The sequence below is a fragment of the Enhydra lutris genome, unplaced genomic scaffold, assembly GCF_002288905.1.
Source record: "Enhydra lutris kenyoni isolate GAN:26980312 unplaced genomic scaffold, ASM228890v2 scaffoldscaffold21, whole genome shotgun sequence".
NCBI lineage: Eukaryota > Metazoa > Chordata > Mammalia > Carnivora > Mustelidae > Enhydra > Enhydra lutris.
The window spans coordinates 15,287,695-15,305,780 of NW_019154105.1; the positions used below are offsets into that span (position 1 = coordinate 15,287,695).

At 33.9% G+C, this 18,086-nt stretch overlaps 1 protein-coding gene across 4 annotated transcripts in view; it reads left to right on the forward strand.

The window, feature by feature from the left end:
* The window catches only part of LOC111148981 (EPH receptor A5), a 342,873-nt gene that overhangs the window by 62,908 nt on the left and 261,879 nt on the right, over nt 1-18,086 (forward strand). For all 4 annotated transcript variants that reach the window (XM_022505840.1, XM_022505842.1, XM_022505841.1 and 1 more), the window contains exon 3: nt 8,591-9,254. In XM_022505840.1, coding sequence (XP_022361548.1) covers nt 8,591-9,254 — 664 coding nt within the window. The remainder of the gene's footprint in view (nt 1-8,590; nt 9,255-18,086) is intronic.

Here is an 18,086-nt window from a genome sequence, read left to right on the forward strand (position 1 = left end):
GTATCATCAAAGAGCTTGAGATGCCCAGCAGCCCACTGAGCCATCTTTACTGGGAACTGTTAGTTATATACCAGATAGACTATTAGCTGTGTAACACACAAAAGAATAAATGGATGTCACAGACAATTACCTCTTGTAATTATGAATATATTTTTATCATAACAACAGTCCTGTTTGCTCATCTACAAATAGATATGAAAGTATCAAATAACATCTAAGATTATTAAGCTAAAAATTATGTATTTCTATGTCATAACTAGACTTACCTGTTATCTATATTTACTCTATTTATGTTTCCAATTACCAGAATATATTGGTAAAGGGGAGTGTGTTGATAAGCATAGGAAAATGGCAGTTAATAATTTGTTTTAATTTTAAGGTTAAAATCATACTACAAAATTAATTTCACTGTTCCCATTTACTGTTACTAACCTAAGAAAGAGACAATTTCTTGAGATAGAGGAAACAATATATGAAGATAAGAAAAAAATATAGGCAGAAGATCCAAGTAGGAAGAATGAAAGATTTATCTTCCTTACTGTTGCAATTCCACTAATGCTGTAAAGATTTCATATTTGCCTAGAATTCTTAGAAAAATCTATTTTCACAGTTATTCTCAAATTACAAATTAATAAAATTCAATAAAAATATTTAGATTGAATTGATAGGTAAAAATAATTTCTATAATGTTAGTCATCACTATCTTTAAATAGTGTTCCCTGTAATAAAGTTCCACAGTCTAATGTAGGTCAAAATTAAATTTGCATTAAACTAATGATCTAAAACATGGAAAATAAACACTGAAATTTTGAAATTGTCATTTTAGAAGTATCACTAAACATTTTAAATGCCCACATTTTACTCGAAGAGCTCTTGTTTTGTTGAGATCCCTGTCTTGGCCAGACAAGGCTCAGCAAATGCAGAGGAGGGATTTGCCACGGACCTATGGCTGTGCCTTCTTTTAGTTCCAATCAAAGAGAGCAGCACTGGGATTCTGAAAAATAAAACCACTCCCTAGGAAGTTCCAGCTCCTGACATGACAACATGCTAAATGTAGATGGCCTCCATTTCTACAGAATTTCATTAATATAGCTGGGGCAAGTGGATGAAGTAGACTTCAGTCCATATTATGGCAATACGGTCCCTTAAGCTTGAATAAGCTCAAAGCTCCAGTGTGACTGTTTCCCAACAAAAAGGATGGAAATTTGTGTTGAATAGCCACTGATTACATGAACATGATTAATGTGAAATATGGAATTGATTTACGGGCACTGTTGTCAAGGCCTACACTGCAAATGCAATATTATCTATTGAAAAATGAGACCAGAGTAATGACTAGAGAGCACAGACAACATTATATTTTCTGGTATATTTTATAGGCTGGATTAATAATCCAGAGTTGCAAATGGTTTACTGATTTTTTTTTTCTTGCCAGAATAGAAAGGGTATAATTGTATCTGTTTTGCCTGAAATATCAAATGCACCAGAAGTTAATATACTTTATTTGCATTAAATTGAATTCCAAGTAAAATGTTTTTTTTTTTTCCCTCATTTACTGAAGCTTTCATATTGCTTTGAAAAGAAAGCTTCCCCACAGAATTTGTAGCTATCTGTAAGAGGACAGTATTTATATTAAAGAGCGTAGTAATGTCACTCTGAAATTTTAAGTGTTACTGAGAAGATATGCATTTAAATACCACTGGGAGGATCATTTCTAACATCACACAATGACTGTCAGAAAGAATTCTTTACAGTGTATGTGTGTGTGCATGTGTGTGCATGTGTACACGTGTGTGTGCACATAAGTGTCCACTGTGAAATCCTGAAACATAGAAATGTATGACTTCTTAGACTTTAAAATGTTCATGGTAAATATGTACTCTTGCTGGAGTAAGTATGGAATTGAGATCACAATCATTTCTTTAGAAAGATAGAAACTCATAGACTATGTAAACTTTTATTGTCATATAAACTTTTTTATAGTACATGAAAGATTATTAATATTCCAACAGTTTTACATGTTATCAAATGTTGGGTTGACCATCTCTTGGTATTTAACATGATAGAAAATATACAGTGGTAAGCGACTTAAGTGTGTTGTCCTGATAGACAGTGTGACTGATATGGAACTAAACTAGATCAGTGATTTATAAATCTATTTGTTTTTAGCTGCTTCTTTTAAAATTACAACTCTATAGCACAAAATCACGGACAAGCCAGATAAGGTATCATATTTAATGGGACTGCCTTTCGATAAAATACTAATGAGCTCATTTAAGATTTTAAACCAATTTATTCATTTGTTAATTCCAGGAGTACTTATCCACTTAGCTCATGCCACCTTTTAAATTACTGACCGTTTGAAAAATTTGAGTTGGTTTTCCTAAGTGAATTTTTCAAAGGAGAAAGCCGGATTTTAAAACGTGTAGTATTTATGACATATTTTATAATTTTATGTGACACTATTTTTATGCCTTCATAAACATGGAATAACAATAAATGTATAAAGAGTTGTGATATATACATTTTCTTTTTTGTTTTTAGATCATGTTCATCACAGTATTTAGTAGGAAGTTCCGGTTTTGCTAAAATCATGAACCTCTCTGTGCATGTTTCACCGATACGGTCCTTTGGATTTCCCCATGTCCAATTCAATTCAACTGCATTTGGATAATTTTTTTTTAACAAATACAAGAAAGAATTTATTAGTTTCTTCTTCTCATTTATTTTTTTTCTTTTAAAAAAAAGTATTTCAACATTAAAGAAAAAACTATGAATTTTTTCTTAGGGGAAAAAAATCTCCTTTCTGACATTCATATTTAGTGTTGTAAGCAGATGCTCAATTGCCCCTGGTTCCCTGTGAAACTATTCATGTATACTTGAAAGTTTAATTTATGTCTTTCTCAAGTATTTTTATTTCATGAATTGAATTTGAGCCCATGTAATTGACTTCACCTTTATTCATACACAGAAAATTAATTGAGTTATCTCTAGTAATATTTCTGCAACATACTCATGAATTTTAAAGATGTTTTAAGCAACTCAAATGCCTATCTGATGTAATCTAACATATTATTGAGGAAATGGAGCAAGATTGTTGGTTCAAATTATTTTTGTTGAAAGTTGATAGATTTTGTCATATTTACTTCACTGAAGAACCATAGCTATTAGAAAGATTGAATTTCTGAAGTAGCTGACTCATGCTTGCTCTCTGTCTGTCAAATAAGTAAAAACAAAAAACAAAAATTTAAAAAATGTAAGAAAAAGAAAGGAAAAACTTCTTAATTTTATGTAAGTATAGTAAGTTTTATAAAATGTTATGGGGACGAACATTAGTATTGTTTATCATGTATCTGGGGAAAACAAGAAAATAAGCAATTCAGTTATCTTTATTTGACTGTATTTTACCTAATTTTAATCAGTATAGCAAAATAGAAAAAAATGACACAAACTATTGAAAATCTTTGCTGTTTGAAATTTATGAATTTTTATATTGTGTTTCTTTTTTTTTTTTTTGAGATTTTATTTATTTGGGGCGCCTGGGTGGCTCAGTGGGTTAAAGCTTCTGCCTTCGGCTCAGGTCATCATCCTGGGGTCCTGGGATGGAGCCCCACATCAGGCTCTCTTCTCAGTGGGAAGCCTGTCTCTCCCCCTCTTTCTGTCTGCCTTTCTGCCTACTTGTGCTCTCTGTGTGTCAAATAATTAAATTATTTATTTCTTTATTTGATAGAGAGAGAGAGCACAAGCAGGGGGAGTGGCAGAGAGAGAGGGAGAAGCGGGCTCCCTGTTGAGCAGGGAGCCCAATGCAGCAACATTATAACCTGAGTCAAAGGCACACCTTTAACCAGCTCAGCTACCCAGCCACCCCTATATTGTATTTCATCTGATTTTTGCATAACAAGAAGCTTCTAGAATTCTAGACTTTAGGTAAATATTTTAGGAGGGAACAATTGGAAAGATACACGCACACGTATACACACATACTGCAGATCATAGTAAATGACATTTAAAAGTATCTTAAATATAATAGGAAACCTGGAATTAATTTCTTTTTGGAGCATTTCAAAAGGTATTATACAAAATACTGTGATATTAAATCACAAATATAAGGTAATTTTCCCTATATTCAAAGAATCACTTATGTTGTAAACAAGGTCTTGCTACAAAGTTATGCTTTGGGCATGTCAGAGTAAAACTGAAAGCAAGTGACTCTTAGCTATATTTTTATATCACTCTGCTAAGCAAAATACCTAAGAAAGTCACAATGTTGTTTGACTGAAATGTGAAATAAAGTTTAGTGCTACTAGCTCATATGCTATATTCTGAGCTTTTAATTTGTACAGAATAGTGAAAAAGATAGGTGGGTAAAAAATGAAAAGAGTATTTTTTTTTAAGATTTTTATTTATTTATTTGACAGGTAGAGATCACAAGTAGGCAGAGAAGCAGGCAGAGAGAGAGGAGGAAGCAGGCTCCCTGCTGAGCAGAGAGCCGGATGTGGGTCTCAATCCCAGAACCCTGAGATCATGACCTGAGCCAAAGGCAGAGTCTTTAACCCACTGAGCCACCCAGGCGCCCCAAAAAGATTATTTTTAAACATGGTCAAAATAACACTTAAACTAAGCTATAAATTAAAATTATTAAAATCTATGTTAATGCAAATTAGTTCTATAGGTTAATACACAAAACTGAACTCCAAGTAATTGTATGGATTAGTGAACAAAAGAAAATATCTTAAATGCTTCCAGCTTTTTATTGAAGATTAATTTTCAAAAAAACCCCATGAATTTATAAACTCTCCGTTTTAAATTTATAAAATTTAGACAATTTGCACAACAAAATTTATCTTTGTGTGAACAAACACAAAAGACAAATCATACAATTATTTATTTACCATGTTTGAATTATTGCATATTTTGAATTAACAGATCTCTGGACTAAGGAGGAATGTGTATATATTTGATATTAATTCATTTGTATAATATATTGCCCTGTGGTGTCAGACTCTGAGATACAGTAGAGAATAAGGCAACCATGTGTCTACTCATATCTATATTTCAGACTCTGTGTGTGTGTGATGTGTGTGTACATAGAGAAAGAGAGAGATGGGAGGGAGGGAGGAAAAGAGAAAGGAAGGAAAGAAGGAAGGAAACAAGGAAGGAATTCATGAGGAAAGAAGCAAGGAAAAGAGAGAGATAAAGAAAAAAGGTTTATAGCTAGATGATGGCGAGAAAATGTGAATTTCCTTTTGACAGAGTTGGGTAGCAACTGATGGCAGTTAATCAAGGAATCCCACACACAAATACACTATCATGGACAGAGATGTGCCAACAAGAGGACAGAGGAAGACACAGGCAGATGGAATGCTCAGATGGAAAGAGTTGTCCTCTGTGAGCTTGGGAAAATCTTTCCTTCTGTCTGGTCTTCAATTTCCTCATTTCTAATATGAATGATAAAGCCAGACCTTTGAAGACCCCTTCTAATATCTTATATGGGACATTTAATGACTAGAATAGAGTGTTTGAGTTATGGGTAGTTCTGGTTTGGGTAGGAAAAGTTAGTAACACTAACTTTTGGATGTTTATCATGATTCACACATGGATATGAAAATAAGTCCATTTTGTTTGTCGCTGCTCTGATGAATGGGACTGGCTTGCAGTGCCTGGTCAAGCATTGAATTTGAATACAACTTAAGAGCTTTCAGTGCCCAGCAGGAAAAGGAGCAAGCCTAAGCATCTGGGGAAGAAATCAAGCCAGTCCAAGCTGACTGTGTAAAACCAGTTCTTTAATCTTAAAGATACAAGAGTAAGGAGGAAAGGAGCAGAGAAAAGCATGGGCTCAGAGGGTGAGCCTTCAGGAGTTGCTAGACTTGAAGAAAAGAGAACACCACCATATTGCATTCAGTGACCACAATTCCAAAATGCCCAGGCACATTGCTTATGATAATCAAGGAACAGCAAATACTTTTATTAAACCTTGGGGTCATAGGAAATCCTACAAAATTGAACCAAAAATATTATGTTTTCTATCCGTGCCTTCATTAAACTGCTATAATTTCCTTGACATGACATTTGCAAAAGTGTCTAAGGATATACCTGCCACATTCTTGAGTTCTTGGTGTTACTTTCTTTTCATCCCATTGTTTCTTCTTCGTCAGTATGATCATTACTGAGGATGGCAAGATGTCCGCTTTGTATTAAAAAGGAAGTAAACTTGGAAGAATTTGGAGTTGTAGTTCAACTAGTCAATCCAAAATAAATGAAAATTTTTTGTCTGTGTCTTAGTGTATTTGTCTACATAGTAGCACTTATTCATGGGAAATGTGTATGCATTCCCCAGTTGATTCTCTGAATGGCTTATGGCTATAATTATTTAAATTAAAGTATTTCTATTCACTCATTAAAAATAGAAAATGCGAGCCTTCATTTATATTTTGGACACTTGAAAAGAAAAATAAATAAAATTTCACCATGATACATTCTAACTTCAAAGAAAATTATAATTTTTCTTGTCTTAATTGAGAATATTCAGAGAAGTAAGATGCTTATGCACATGCTTTGAAATTATCACCTGAAGCAGTAACTATTAAGCTGTCTTGTCGAGTGCTGCTTGGCTTGCATTTTTAATAATATTTGTGGTACTGTGGACTTTATACAGACAACGACTGTGAATTGCTTGCCTTATAATCTCTTAGAAGATGCTGTTGCTCTGATTCCTTTAACTTCTCCAATTCCTTTCACTTGCTAGCATTGTCCTATTGGAATTACGATGCAGAGATAGTTTTTATTTTATAAATGATCTAAGGTCAAGGATTTGAAGTCTTTTTGTGTTTTGTATTGGGAGACTTATAAAAGAAAACAGAGATAATGTAACATTTTTATTTTCCTTTTTTAGAGAAGAAATTTTTTTGATGCTATTTCCATTTTACTAACTCAAAAATATATATTTAACTTAAGTTGATCAGTTGTATGATTTTCGGTTAGGTGAGGTATTATTTTGCATGAAATGTTAATAATGGCATTCAGTAACCATTTATAATAAAAAGATTGATAGCTGGATCACTTCAGGAAGACGATGTGAATGGTTTAGTGGCAGACTGCTGAGATAGAAAGCTGTTTTGGAAACCTGAAGCTACGTAGAGTTTATGTACATTTTGAGAGAAGACAAAACTGAGATTAAGTGAAAGAACTAAGGCTTCACATAACACCATGATGGGAAAGTGGTTAAGATAAAATCTTGATGTCTCTCTCTTGTGAATTTAAGGAACTCAGCAGTTTTCCCTCATTAGCACCTTTTACTTATGTCTGTCTGAGGGCAGTTAGAATTTTGAGAGGGACCATCTGAGGTACACGATTTATGTGCATCCCTTGTGACTCCACATTTTTCATATCTGTGTCAGTTGAACAGAATCAAGAAATAATGCTCTATTTAATTTCATGTCTAAAGAGATGAAGTTCTATGAAGTTTATTATCTATTATATTTAATGTCTGAAATCACATGCTGGATTTATTGGAAGTCAGTATGATTTCATTGATTTCTGTGTTTTAGGATCATTTTAAAAGATTTAAAACAAAAATATGTATAATTTTGTACACATAGGTTCTTTATGAATCTTTAAACAACTTCTTAAATTATAATAATAATGTCTTTAGGGAGAATAAAAATTTGTTTCTATACTGTTCAGAAAGTGATTATGGTACATCAGAAGTCTTAAAACTGGAATACTTTTTTGGGAAAGAACTAAGCCTAGCTCTCTCTGACCAAATATTTTGGAAGCTATATAAATCATACTTAATTTTTTTTCTGTACCCTGTTTATATTCAGAACTCTTAAGGTCACTCTGTGTGAAGTAATGGGTTGGTAAAAATAATTAATGCATTCCCAAAAGCTCAGGATTCAAATGCCAAAGCTATTCATATATAATTTTAATCTCTATTTTATATCTGTCTCTAGGTATATGTTTTATAGATACACTTATGAATAAACATTTAGCAATCCAATTTGCAAAAGAATCCCAAACAGATTGGGTCAGTGAAATAAGCATCTACTATTGCTTTTAAACTAATGAATTTTCTTGCAAGTATTATTACATTGATGTGTTATTTATAATATGCCAGAATTAAGTAAATGTGAATTCACATTTTACATTTTTTCTCCCTTCTTTTTCACATTTACTGCTTTTTTCTGCTGTTTTTTAAAAAATGTACTTCTTTTTTTCTGTCACACTTTATCTACTCTGTTGGTATACATACTTAACTTTCTTCCAAATATAGTTAATTTCCTCTGACTTGCTCCTTCGTGTTAACTGCACCCACATTCAATTTACGTCTACGTTTTCTGTGAAATACATGCATTTTCTTTAACATCAAATTCATTTGTGTTAACTTTTGAGTTAGTGGAGACAAAGAATAATGTTCTATTAATTTACTTAATTTAAAAAGGTATTTTTTAAAAAAATTCTCATTGTAGAGCTCCTTCTCCCAATACCATAGATTAAGGCTGCAGAAATTTCTATATCTAAAATAGTTTTCTATGATAATTTTTGTTAGTTATTTTCTAAATACTATATAATTGTCTTTCTATTTATACAGTGGGAAGAGATTGGCGAAGTTGATGAAAATTATGCCCCTATCCACACATACCAAGTATGCAAAGTTATGGAACAGAATCAGAATAACTGGCTTTTGACCAGTTGGATTTCCAACGAAGGTGCTTCCAGAATCTTTATAGAACTCAAGTTTACTCTGCGGGACTGCAACAGTCTTCCTGGAGGACTGGGAACCTGTAAAGAAACGTTTAACATGTATTACTTCGAATCAGATGATGAGAACGGGAGAAACATCAAGGAAAACCAGTACATCAAAATTGATACTATTGCGGCCGATGAAAGCTTTACAGAGCTTGATCTTGGTGACCGGGTTATGAAACTGAATACAGAGGTCAGAGATGTAGGACCGCTAACCAAAAAGGGATTTTATCTTGCGTTTCAAGATGTGGGTGCTTGCATTGCTCTGGTGTCTGTGCGTGTGTACTATAAAAAATGCCCTTCGGTGGTAAGACACTTGGCTGTGTTCCCCGACACAATCACTGGAGCTGATTCTTCGCAATTGCTTGAAGTGTCGGGCTCCTGTGTCAACCACTCTGTGACAGACGAACCACCCAAAATGCACTGCAGTGCTGAAGGGGAGTGGCTGGTGCCCATCGGGAAATGCATGTGCAAGGCAGGATATGAAGAGAAAAATGGCACCTGTCAAGGTAAGAATTTGCCTGCAGACGTGCAGGAGCTGTCCACTTCAGTTGGATCGTGTGTGTGTATTTCCTCCAGTGATTATGGACAGGCGACCTTTTGCTTTGCTAATTTATGGAGATTATTTCTCCTCAAGTTTGATTTCTCTCCGAATTTTAAAATTTCTGGCAGTGGTCAAAGATTTAATGTAATATTTTGATGGATATACATAATTAATGTTCAGAGAGTGTCTTACTTGCAGTGCAGTATTTTATATTAATTTAGCTTTCAGGAGTTTTATTTTTGAGTAACTCAAACCAAAGGAATGTTTTCTTTGTATGAAGAAAAAAACTGTCTGCTGCTCTACTGCTATTTTCTCTCCATGAAGAGAAAATAGTAGTACCCTCACCTTGCTACATAAAATTCAAATGCAAATGTTAGATGAGACTTGTTTGGTATACTTTTGACTGCCTTTAAAAAAATTCTTCAGAAATAAGTTCGACCATATGAACTCCGTATGAAAATGCTTGTCATCTGACAGTTTACTTAGTTTACTGTATTGTTTACATATAATTGCTATTACATGTTTGCTTTTAAAAACTTACACGTCAATATGGAATGCATAATAAGTAGTACCCAAGAAAATAGCTTTGGAGATAGAGCCAATACAAAAAAAAAAAAAAAAAAAAAAAAAATTTATTTCAAAGCAATTTATACTTGGGGATTTTTTTTCTGTTTTAATTTTTGTTTTAAATTGAAACTTGATCATTTGTATTTCCCTTTTCATTTGAAAATACCCTCATTTTGCCTGCAGCATAGTGAGTTAAACTTAGATATTTAACAATGGTTTTTTGGACTAGGTTAATGCTTTATGTCAGAATGAAGAACCGCATATAAAGAAAAAAATATTTTTACTTAAAAAAAAATGATTCATCCTTATGAACCTGAGCTTGTTTTCACCATGCTGTGTACATGCTAAATAGGCAAGGAGAGTTATTGTTCACTAAGAGAAAACTGAATGCTGAGACATCCGTAATACCACCTGGTAGCTTCAGATGCATTTTTTTTTCCCCTAAATCCGTTATATTATATGAATCAACTTGCTCATGTTCATTCAGGCCTACTATAGATTGATTATAGATTCAGGGAATCAAAACTAGGGAAATGATCAGTAAATAATAGTGACTTTACTTAATTATTTCTCCCTAGAAATATGTTGCACCATCTTTAAAATTATTTTTCAGCATCAGCTTTTATTTTGTATTCCTACAATATCATCTACAATTAAATTTATGGTTGTCTTTATTTAGTCTACAACTCTCTATACTTTTGTATGTGTATATACACATATATAAAGTGTTATTAAGTCAAAATTATGTCTTGTAAATTATTTTAAACTTTTCAGGGAAGTGAATTATTTTTCATTTCAGATTGGATTTAAAGAAAAATTCTAACATTATCTTAACCTTTCTTCTTGAACAGTGCCTTTTAGTGTAAGGTGAAGATATATATAATTGTAGAGTCAGAAGCAGAAGATTATTTATAATCTGTTGAACACAATTCATTATTTCTTCTAAAATATTTACAATATAAATCTTACTATTTCTAAAGTTTTGTTTACCAGTATTATAAAGCAAATGCTCTATTTGATTATTTATGTTACTTAAGAGATTGGTATGTGGTCACTTTAGGTCAGAACAAAATAAACTTTGTCTTCATCCAAATGGACAGAGGGTATGAAAGATCTCTGCATTTATAGAAGACAATTTTTGATTGTTGTGGGGATTAAAAGGTTCTGTGCATTCTTATCATGAGAGCATCTTGGGGAAGTAGTGTTCTGACAGAATATTTCTTAGTCCAGATACTCAGTGCATACCTTTCTCTTCTCATACTTTTAATAATTGAGGGGTGGAAACCTAACTGAGAGGCAGTGGGGTGTTCTACACAATACAGTCTATATGAATGGTGCCTCCTCACTCCCCAATACAGAAACTTTAAATATAATGAATGACTTTGTATAATAATATTTTGATTTTTGAGTCATGTGAATATATGCCTTTACAGAAATGCAAATCTCGTTGTTACACAAACCCATCCTTCTCTGCCCCCACTTAACCCCCACCACAAACTTTAAATACTTCAGTGGTTTCCTCTAAGATAAATTTTTACAATAGCTTAAGATTCTGCTTGATTTTGCTCTAGACACATCTTAAGCTATGTTTCCTCCTCTTCTCTGTGCACTAGTCACACTGGCTTTCTTTCTCTTTCTCAAAAGCTCACTTTTACTAGTTGTTCTGTGATTCTGTTTCCCTGCCCTGAAACATTCTTCTACCAACTTCATGCTTGATTAACTCATACTAATCCTTCAAATTTATCATCCAGCAACTCTTCTTCAGGGAAGCTATCCCTGAGTCTTCAAGATCAGGCCTCTCTATTATTTACCTACAAGGTATATAAGTAAGTAATAATAGAGAGCTCTTTAGAGATATGATTTTGCATCTTTTTGTTGATTTATTGTTTGATTAATGACTCTCTTCACCCCCAATAGATCACATGGTCCTTGATGGCAGTGGTGGTGAATGTTATCTTAAGGAATGAGCAAGAAATCAAAAGGCAAAAAGTAGAAAAATGAATCAAAAGAGAGAGTAGAATGAGCAAAAGTATAAAAGAATATTGTGCTTTAATTTTGCAGTGGTCCTTCCTTATCTGAGGGGTTTACGTTACAAGATCCCCAGGGATGCCTGAAATTGCACATATTACCAAACCCTATAAACACTATGCTTTTTCTTATGTGACGGTCTAATGTATAAATGAGGCTCAGTAAGAGATCAACAATAAATAATAAAATGTAACTACTCCACACTATAATAAAAGTTATGTGAATGAGGTCTCTCACGCTCTGTCAAAGTATCTTGTATTGTGCTTACCCTTCTTGGGATGATGTGAGACGATAGCATGCCTGCAGGTTGAGATGAAGTGAGGGGAATGACATAGGCACCATGACCTATCATTTGGCTACTATTAACCTTCTGAGGATATGGCAGGAGGATCTTCTGTTTCTCTTCTGGAGTGACTGCAGGTAACTGAAACCGCCAGAAACTAAAGCGTAGAGAAGGGGAAACTACTGTATTAATGCGTTTTTTAACTTTAAAATCATCTGTAGAAAGTCTTTTTGGTCACAGAATTGACAAATGTGCCTCTTAAACCAGTCATTTCTTAGTCCTAAGATTCTCAGGCCGAATTTTCAAGTTCTTTGTGTTAAATCATACATGGTTGGCATATGATATATTAACTGTTACGGAGACCGTCTTAGTGATCTAGACTTCAGAACATCACATCCTGAAATGTTTTTATAATATACTCTTATTATACATTTACATTTAATTACCGTTTCTTTGATAATCAAAATATGTTGGGATTTCATTAAAGATATGACTGTATAAAGAAGCTGAAATTTGAGTAAATCCATTGTAATGATTATCACATGTTAATATTTACTTTATTAGGATTTGACCAGGTAGTTGCTGTCAGATCATGCTCATGTGACCTGATATACGTGCATCATGGAGTTGACCTAAGGTCTTTTAGAGACTAAACATTCAGGATACAGAAAGCTGGGCTGCTCATTAACATATGGCTTCAACTCAGAAGACACTCAAGAAGTGACTCAGAAGTCCTTGTCCATTTAGCAATTCATCATCTATCATCTTTTCTTCATGTCCCCTTATTTTACTTCCTTTAAGCGAAATTGACTATCCCGTAATAACCTGTTTTTAATGAGGTAGCAGAATACTCTGGTTTCTGTTGCATTAACTTAAATTATAGAACGCATTTATTTTTCTATGGCTTATTTATATGCCTGAATTTTCAATAATAAACTGTTTTAAGTATACAAATTTATTTCTTTGAAATATTTTTATTTTCAGAAACTAATAATGTATTAAATCATTCCTACAAATATGTTTTCCTACTTGTTATTTATTATTATTTCTGATGAAATTCATGCTGTTTTTTCCCTTAAGAGTCATATGATTTTTTTTTTTTTGACTACAAAATTATTAGCAAAAACACATTTTGGAAGTTTTTGCTTTTTATTGAAGTGAATGTGTTTGACAGAAGTAATTGAGTTCGCATGAATCAAATGTTGCCTGCTGAGTTCTCTTGTGATTATGTTGCTGACTTACTCAGATGCAAGGCAAGACCACTAATCTTCATCAGTTGCTAGTGGAATGAAGTAGTAATTTGAAATTACCCCTAGATAATTATAGTTTCACTTATATCAAATGGAGGAAAGAGATTTAGATTGTGGGTCACTGCCAAAACCAGTCAGAGTGAAGAAGGTATATAGTGCATGCTAAAATACAGGGTAAGCGAGGTTACATGCCAAGGGCTGTGGGAAAAAGCACTTATTAATTGTCCAACTGGGAGATGATTGCCTAGCAAGGAAAATGTAGTGAAAATACTGAGCTCAAGAAAAACCTTGATTCAGAAATAGTACAGATACTGCAGGGAGTAGTATGTCGATCATTCATACTTCTGGTGCATATTTATGTTTGAGACAAAATTGACTGGAAATAGAGTGTATTAGGTATTTGTGTAATTATGCATTGGAGATCCTAGTTATTTTTAATTAGGCACATTACCAAAGAACATCAAAGGGGTTGAACTTTTGGTTCTATTTGGTATGCTCTTTTATGCAACAAAAGGAAACTAATTTTAATTTCAAAATTTTAACAAAAGTTAGTAATTATGAAAGTACAGGATGTCAGTGGTGCATGTGTATGTGTCTCCTGCTTCTGAGAACCATCACCAAGACAATTAAGTGGATAAATCACTTCATCCATTTGCAGGTATTATGCATGAAAGTCATAAAATAGATTTTTTTCTTTTAACTCCTCCTTAATGTTTTGGATTAGTTCTGTTACAGTTTTATTTTATTTATTTATTTATTTTTTTAGAAGAAGACTTTTTTTTTTTTTTAAGATTTTATTTACTTATCTGACAGAGAGAGAGAGAGAGATCACTAGTAGGCAGAGAGGCAGGCGGAGAGAGAGGAGGAAGCAGGCTCCCTCCTGAGCAGAGAGCCCGATGCGGGGCTCGATCCCAGGACCCTGAGATCATGACCTGAGCCGAAGGCAGAGGCTTTAACCCACTGAGCCACCCAGGCACCCCTCTGTTACAGTTTTAAAGCATACCTTGCATTCATTTTTGCTTTTGCTTTTTTTTTTTTTTTTTTTCCTAAGTCAAGGTTTCTCAACACTGGTACTGTTGGTATCTTTTGTTAGGCAATGGGGTGGTCATGAAACCTGATTGATTTAACTTGGATATCGTGGGGAATATGCTACTTTTGAGAGGCAGCATACTCTAGTGGTTTGAGCACAAATCTATATTCTGGCCAGAATGCCTGGATTCCAATCCTGCCTCTTGACATTTATCAGCTCTATATCCCTGTGTTAATTATTGAATTATTGAATCTCCCAATACCGTTCTTTCTCCATCTCTAACTAAGTCATAGCAATGCTTTAAGACGATATATGGAAATTGCTTACTGCCTAATGCACTGTATTTATTTAGTGAACATTAGCTACTCCTTACATTGCTCTTTAAAATAAAATGTATTTATAGGAGTATGTGTCTATCTATTATAAAATACAGGGTGGTTTTGGGTTAAAAAAATCCTCTTGTTTTTTCAGATAGATAGTTTTTTCAGATAGATATCATCTTCTTGAGCAGTATCATTTATCAAAGGATAATCCTATATTTGTATTTATTGGGTAATCAAAACTATGCAAATATACTAGAACTGCCTTTATAAAGAAGATTCGCCCTCTGAGTGGTATTATCACTTCTTCTTTAATTTCTGATTATACTAGGCACTGTATTCCATGTATATAATTCCTGTATCCCAGAAATAGAGACACATAGGTATACAAACATACATATAGAGCTACACTAACAAATTATGAGAGTTGCTTATAGCAGGACGAGTGTGCCAGTTTAGATAGGTCAGGAAGAAAATATTTCTCTGAAAAGGTGATGTTTAACATAGATATGGAAGGGGAAAAAGCCATGTTAAGAGATTAAGGAACAGCTTTTAACACAGAGGAAGCTTTCAGTGCAGAGATCCATTATATTATATTAATCAATTTTGTGTATATCTCTTTACTTTCTAAAATTCTATTTTAAGATGTATTTGCATAGTAAAATTAGGGTAATAAAAGAGCTTCAATTCCTGAAATTACCTGCTAAGTCTATACATACACATATGACGCTATCTTAAGGATACAGAATTCCTAATAATATCTGTGTTCAAACAGGCATATCAAACATGAAACAATTCATTATTTTTGAGTAGTATTGTGGGTGGCTTCTTATAAGTGATTACACTCATTGAAAGATGAAAGGTTTTTCTTTTTTAAAAATTTAGTGTTTCTTTGATCCAACAATGACCAAATCTTCACATAGGTGTCCACAGTCACACCTTTATGAAATGGAAGACTGAGATTTGAAATGAGGCCTGCATCATCTTAAAACCTTAATTTACTACACACAAAAACTGGTGATTTTACAGTTCACTTTTAAGGTTTTAGTTTACTTAATGATTTTATGAAAGGGTTGGCGACTTTGTTTCTTACCGATTGCATTCTTTTTTTTTTTTTAACTTTTTACTCTTGAAAATCTAAGAGCAGACACAGAGATGTTTGCTGAATTACATTCTGTGAGTTTTAAACATCAAATTTCTCTGTACACACAACTTTTCCTATGAAAGCCATACTGATTCGTGTTATCAGACTTCAGGAAAGTACTTTTTGTGCTATCCAAATAATAAGAAAAGAAGCAAACAATAAAACTAAAGGGACTATGTTTTGTGTTAACACATTTAAATGTTATGGATTTTAAATCAATTCACAATATAGCAATTAAGATATGGCCTTTGTAAGATCTGTATCATTAATTTTTCTAGGAATTATCATTCTATATTCGTTTATTATAATTAAAGGATCCTATCCAGTGCATCTCATTTTAATAAAAGTTTATTGTTGAGGTGTTTTGTATAGTATGAGCCACATGAATATAATCATTAATTCAATATCCATGTGACCATGATGGAGCTCCATCCAGTTCATTAATGTTACAATCCGTTTGCACAGTAACAATTCAGAATGTGTCATCATCATAATAAATAAAATCATAATAAAGCGACCTACCCAGGTCTCTAGCGACCTAGAGACCTACCCAAAGTATAATTTACAAAGCAGTTATTAGTATTAATGTAAATATGAAGTATAGAATAGAGAGATGGGGTAGGGAGGGACAGAGAGACTCAAGAATTTCACTAGTATACCTTCTTTTATGAGTGAGAAAATAGGAGTGCAAATCAAGATTAAAACTTTGTCCAGCAAAGCAAAATATTTACCCTAATCACTTTGGATATTTGTCAAGATATTTCACTATTTATGTCATTTTAGAATGATTACGTTGATTATATCTTTATCTCCTCCTCCAGATGTTCCTTAATATTGTGTTTGATGTAGATTATAGTTCTATAACTTTTGACAGTATTAAATCTAATGATAACATTTTCTTTTTTTTTTTTTCAACTTCTTCTAATTACATCATCTTAGGAATCCCATACTTACTGTTTTTTTCTACTGTTATAATAAATAGGCAATATTGGAAAATTAGGGGAAAAAAATCAAACCACAGAAAAGTAGAGAAAAATGTACAAATGGCACCCATGTCCTAATCACTCCAGTTTATGAATTACCTATTCATTTTGGGGTTGCTTCTCTTTTCTCATTGACTCGTAGGAATTCCTCACATGACTTAGCATTTCCTCTCACTGAGGAAGTCTTATTGGGACCGAGTTTTATCCAAGTCTGCTATTCTCAACGACTATAGTGCAATGCAGTAATAAACCTATAAACCATAGGATTGCGGGACGCTGCAACAGTAGATTCTGGTCCATTGTGGAGTACCGGCCCAGATGTCGCTTTTTTTTTTTTTTTTTTTAAGATTTTTTATTTATTTGACAGATCGCAAGTAGGCAGAGAGGCAGGCAGAGAGAGAGAGGAGGAGGAGGCAGGCTCCCTGCTGAGCAGAGAACCCGATGTGAGGCTCGATCCCAGGACCCTGGGATCACGACCTGAGCCGAAGGCAGAGGCTTTAACCCACTGAGCCACCCAGGTGCCCCTGTCACCTTTTTTTTTTTAAAGCTTCCTGGGTCATGGTAATGTGCAGCCAGGATTGAGAAAGATTGTGATATTTAGCATTAAGGTGGTTTTTGGTGGCTGGTGTAGATTTACACACCAAAAGTTTAGCCGGGGAAGGCCACAGATTTCGATTCTTGATGATTAATTTCTTCTCCCCACCAAGAGGTGCACCCAGAAGCCTCTTCAGCGGCCCTTGTGCACATGCGCAGTGTTTTACCCCTGTGAGCTTTTGAGAGTGTCCAGCTAGCGCCTCAAGGTTTCAGGCTTTCTGAAGGGGTCCCCGCTTAACAAAAGGCTGGGGCTCTTTTTCTTGGACCCTGGAGCATTAAAATCCAAGTCTCTGGGTTTTGCACACCCCACCTCACGCCACCTGGCCTGCAGAGCCACAGGAGCTGCTCCAGCTCGGCAAACCATGCTTTAGCTCCCTTTTGTTTGCATCCCTTGTGGTCTGCTTGTCCCAGACTTTGAAAAACATATAATACTTTTCTTATCACTCCCCTACTTTAAAACAAAACATTAAAAAATTCGCCCCAGTCTTTGTTCCGTTTAATTAGGCATTTCTAGGTGTTTGTAGCTCGATCATTTTCGGGTTTTCCTTTACCTTTTCACAGTTTAGACTGGGGGTTAGAATTGTATATTTAACTTTAG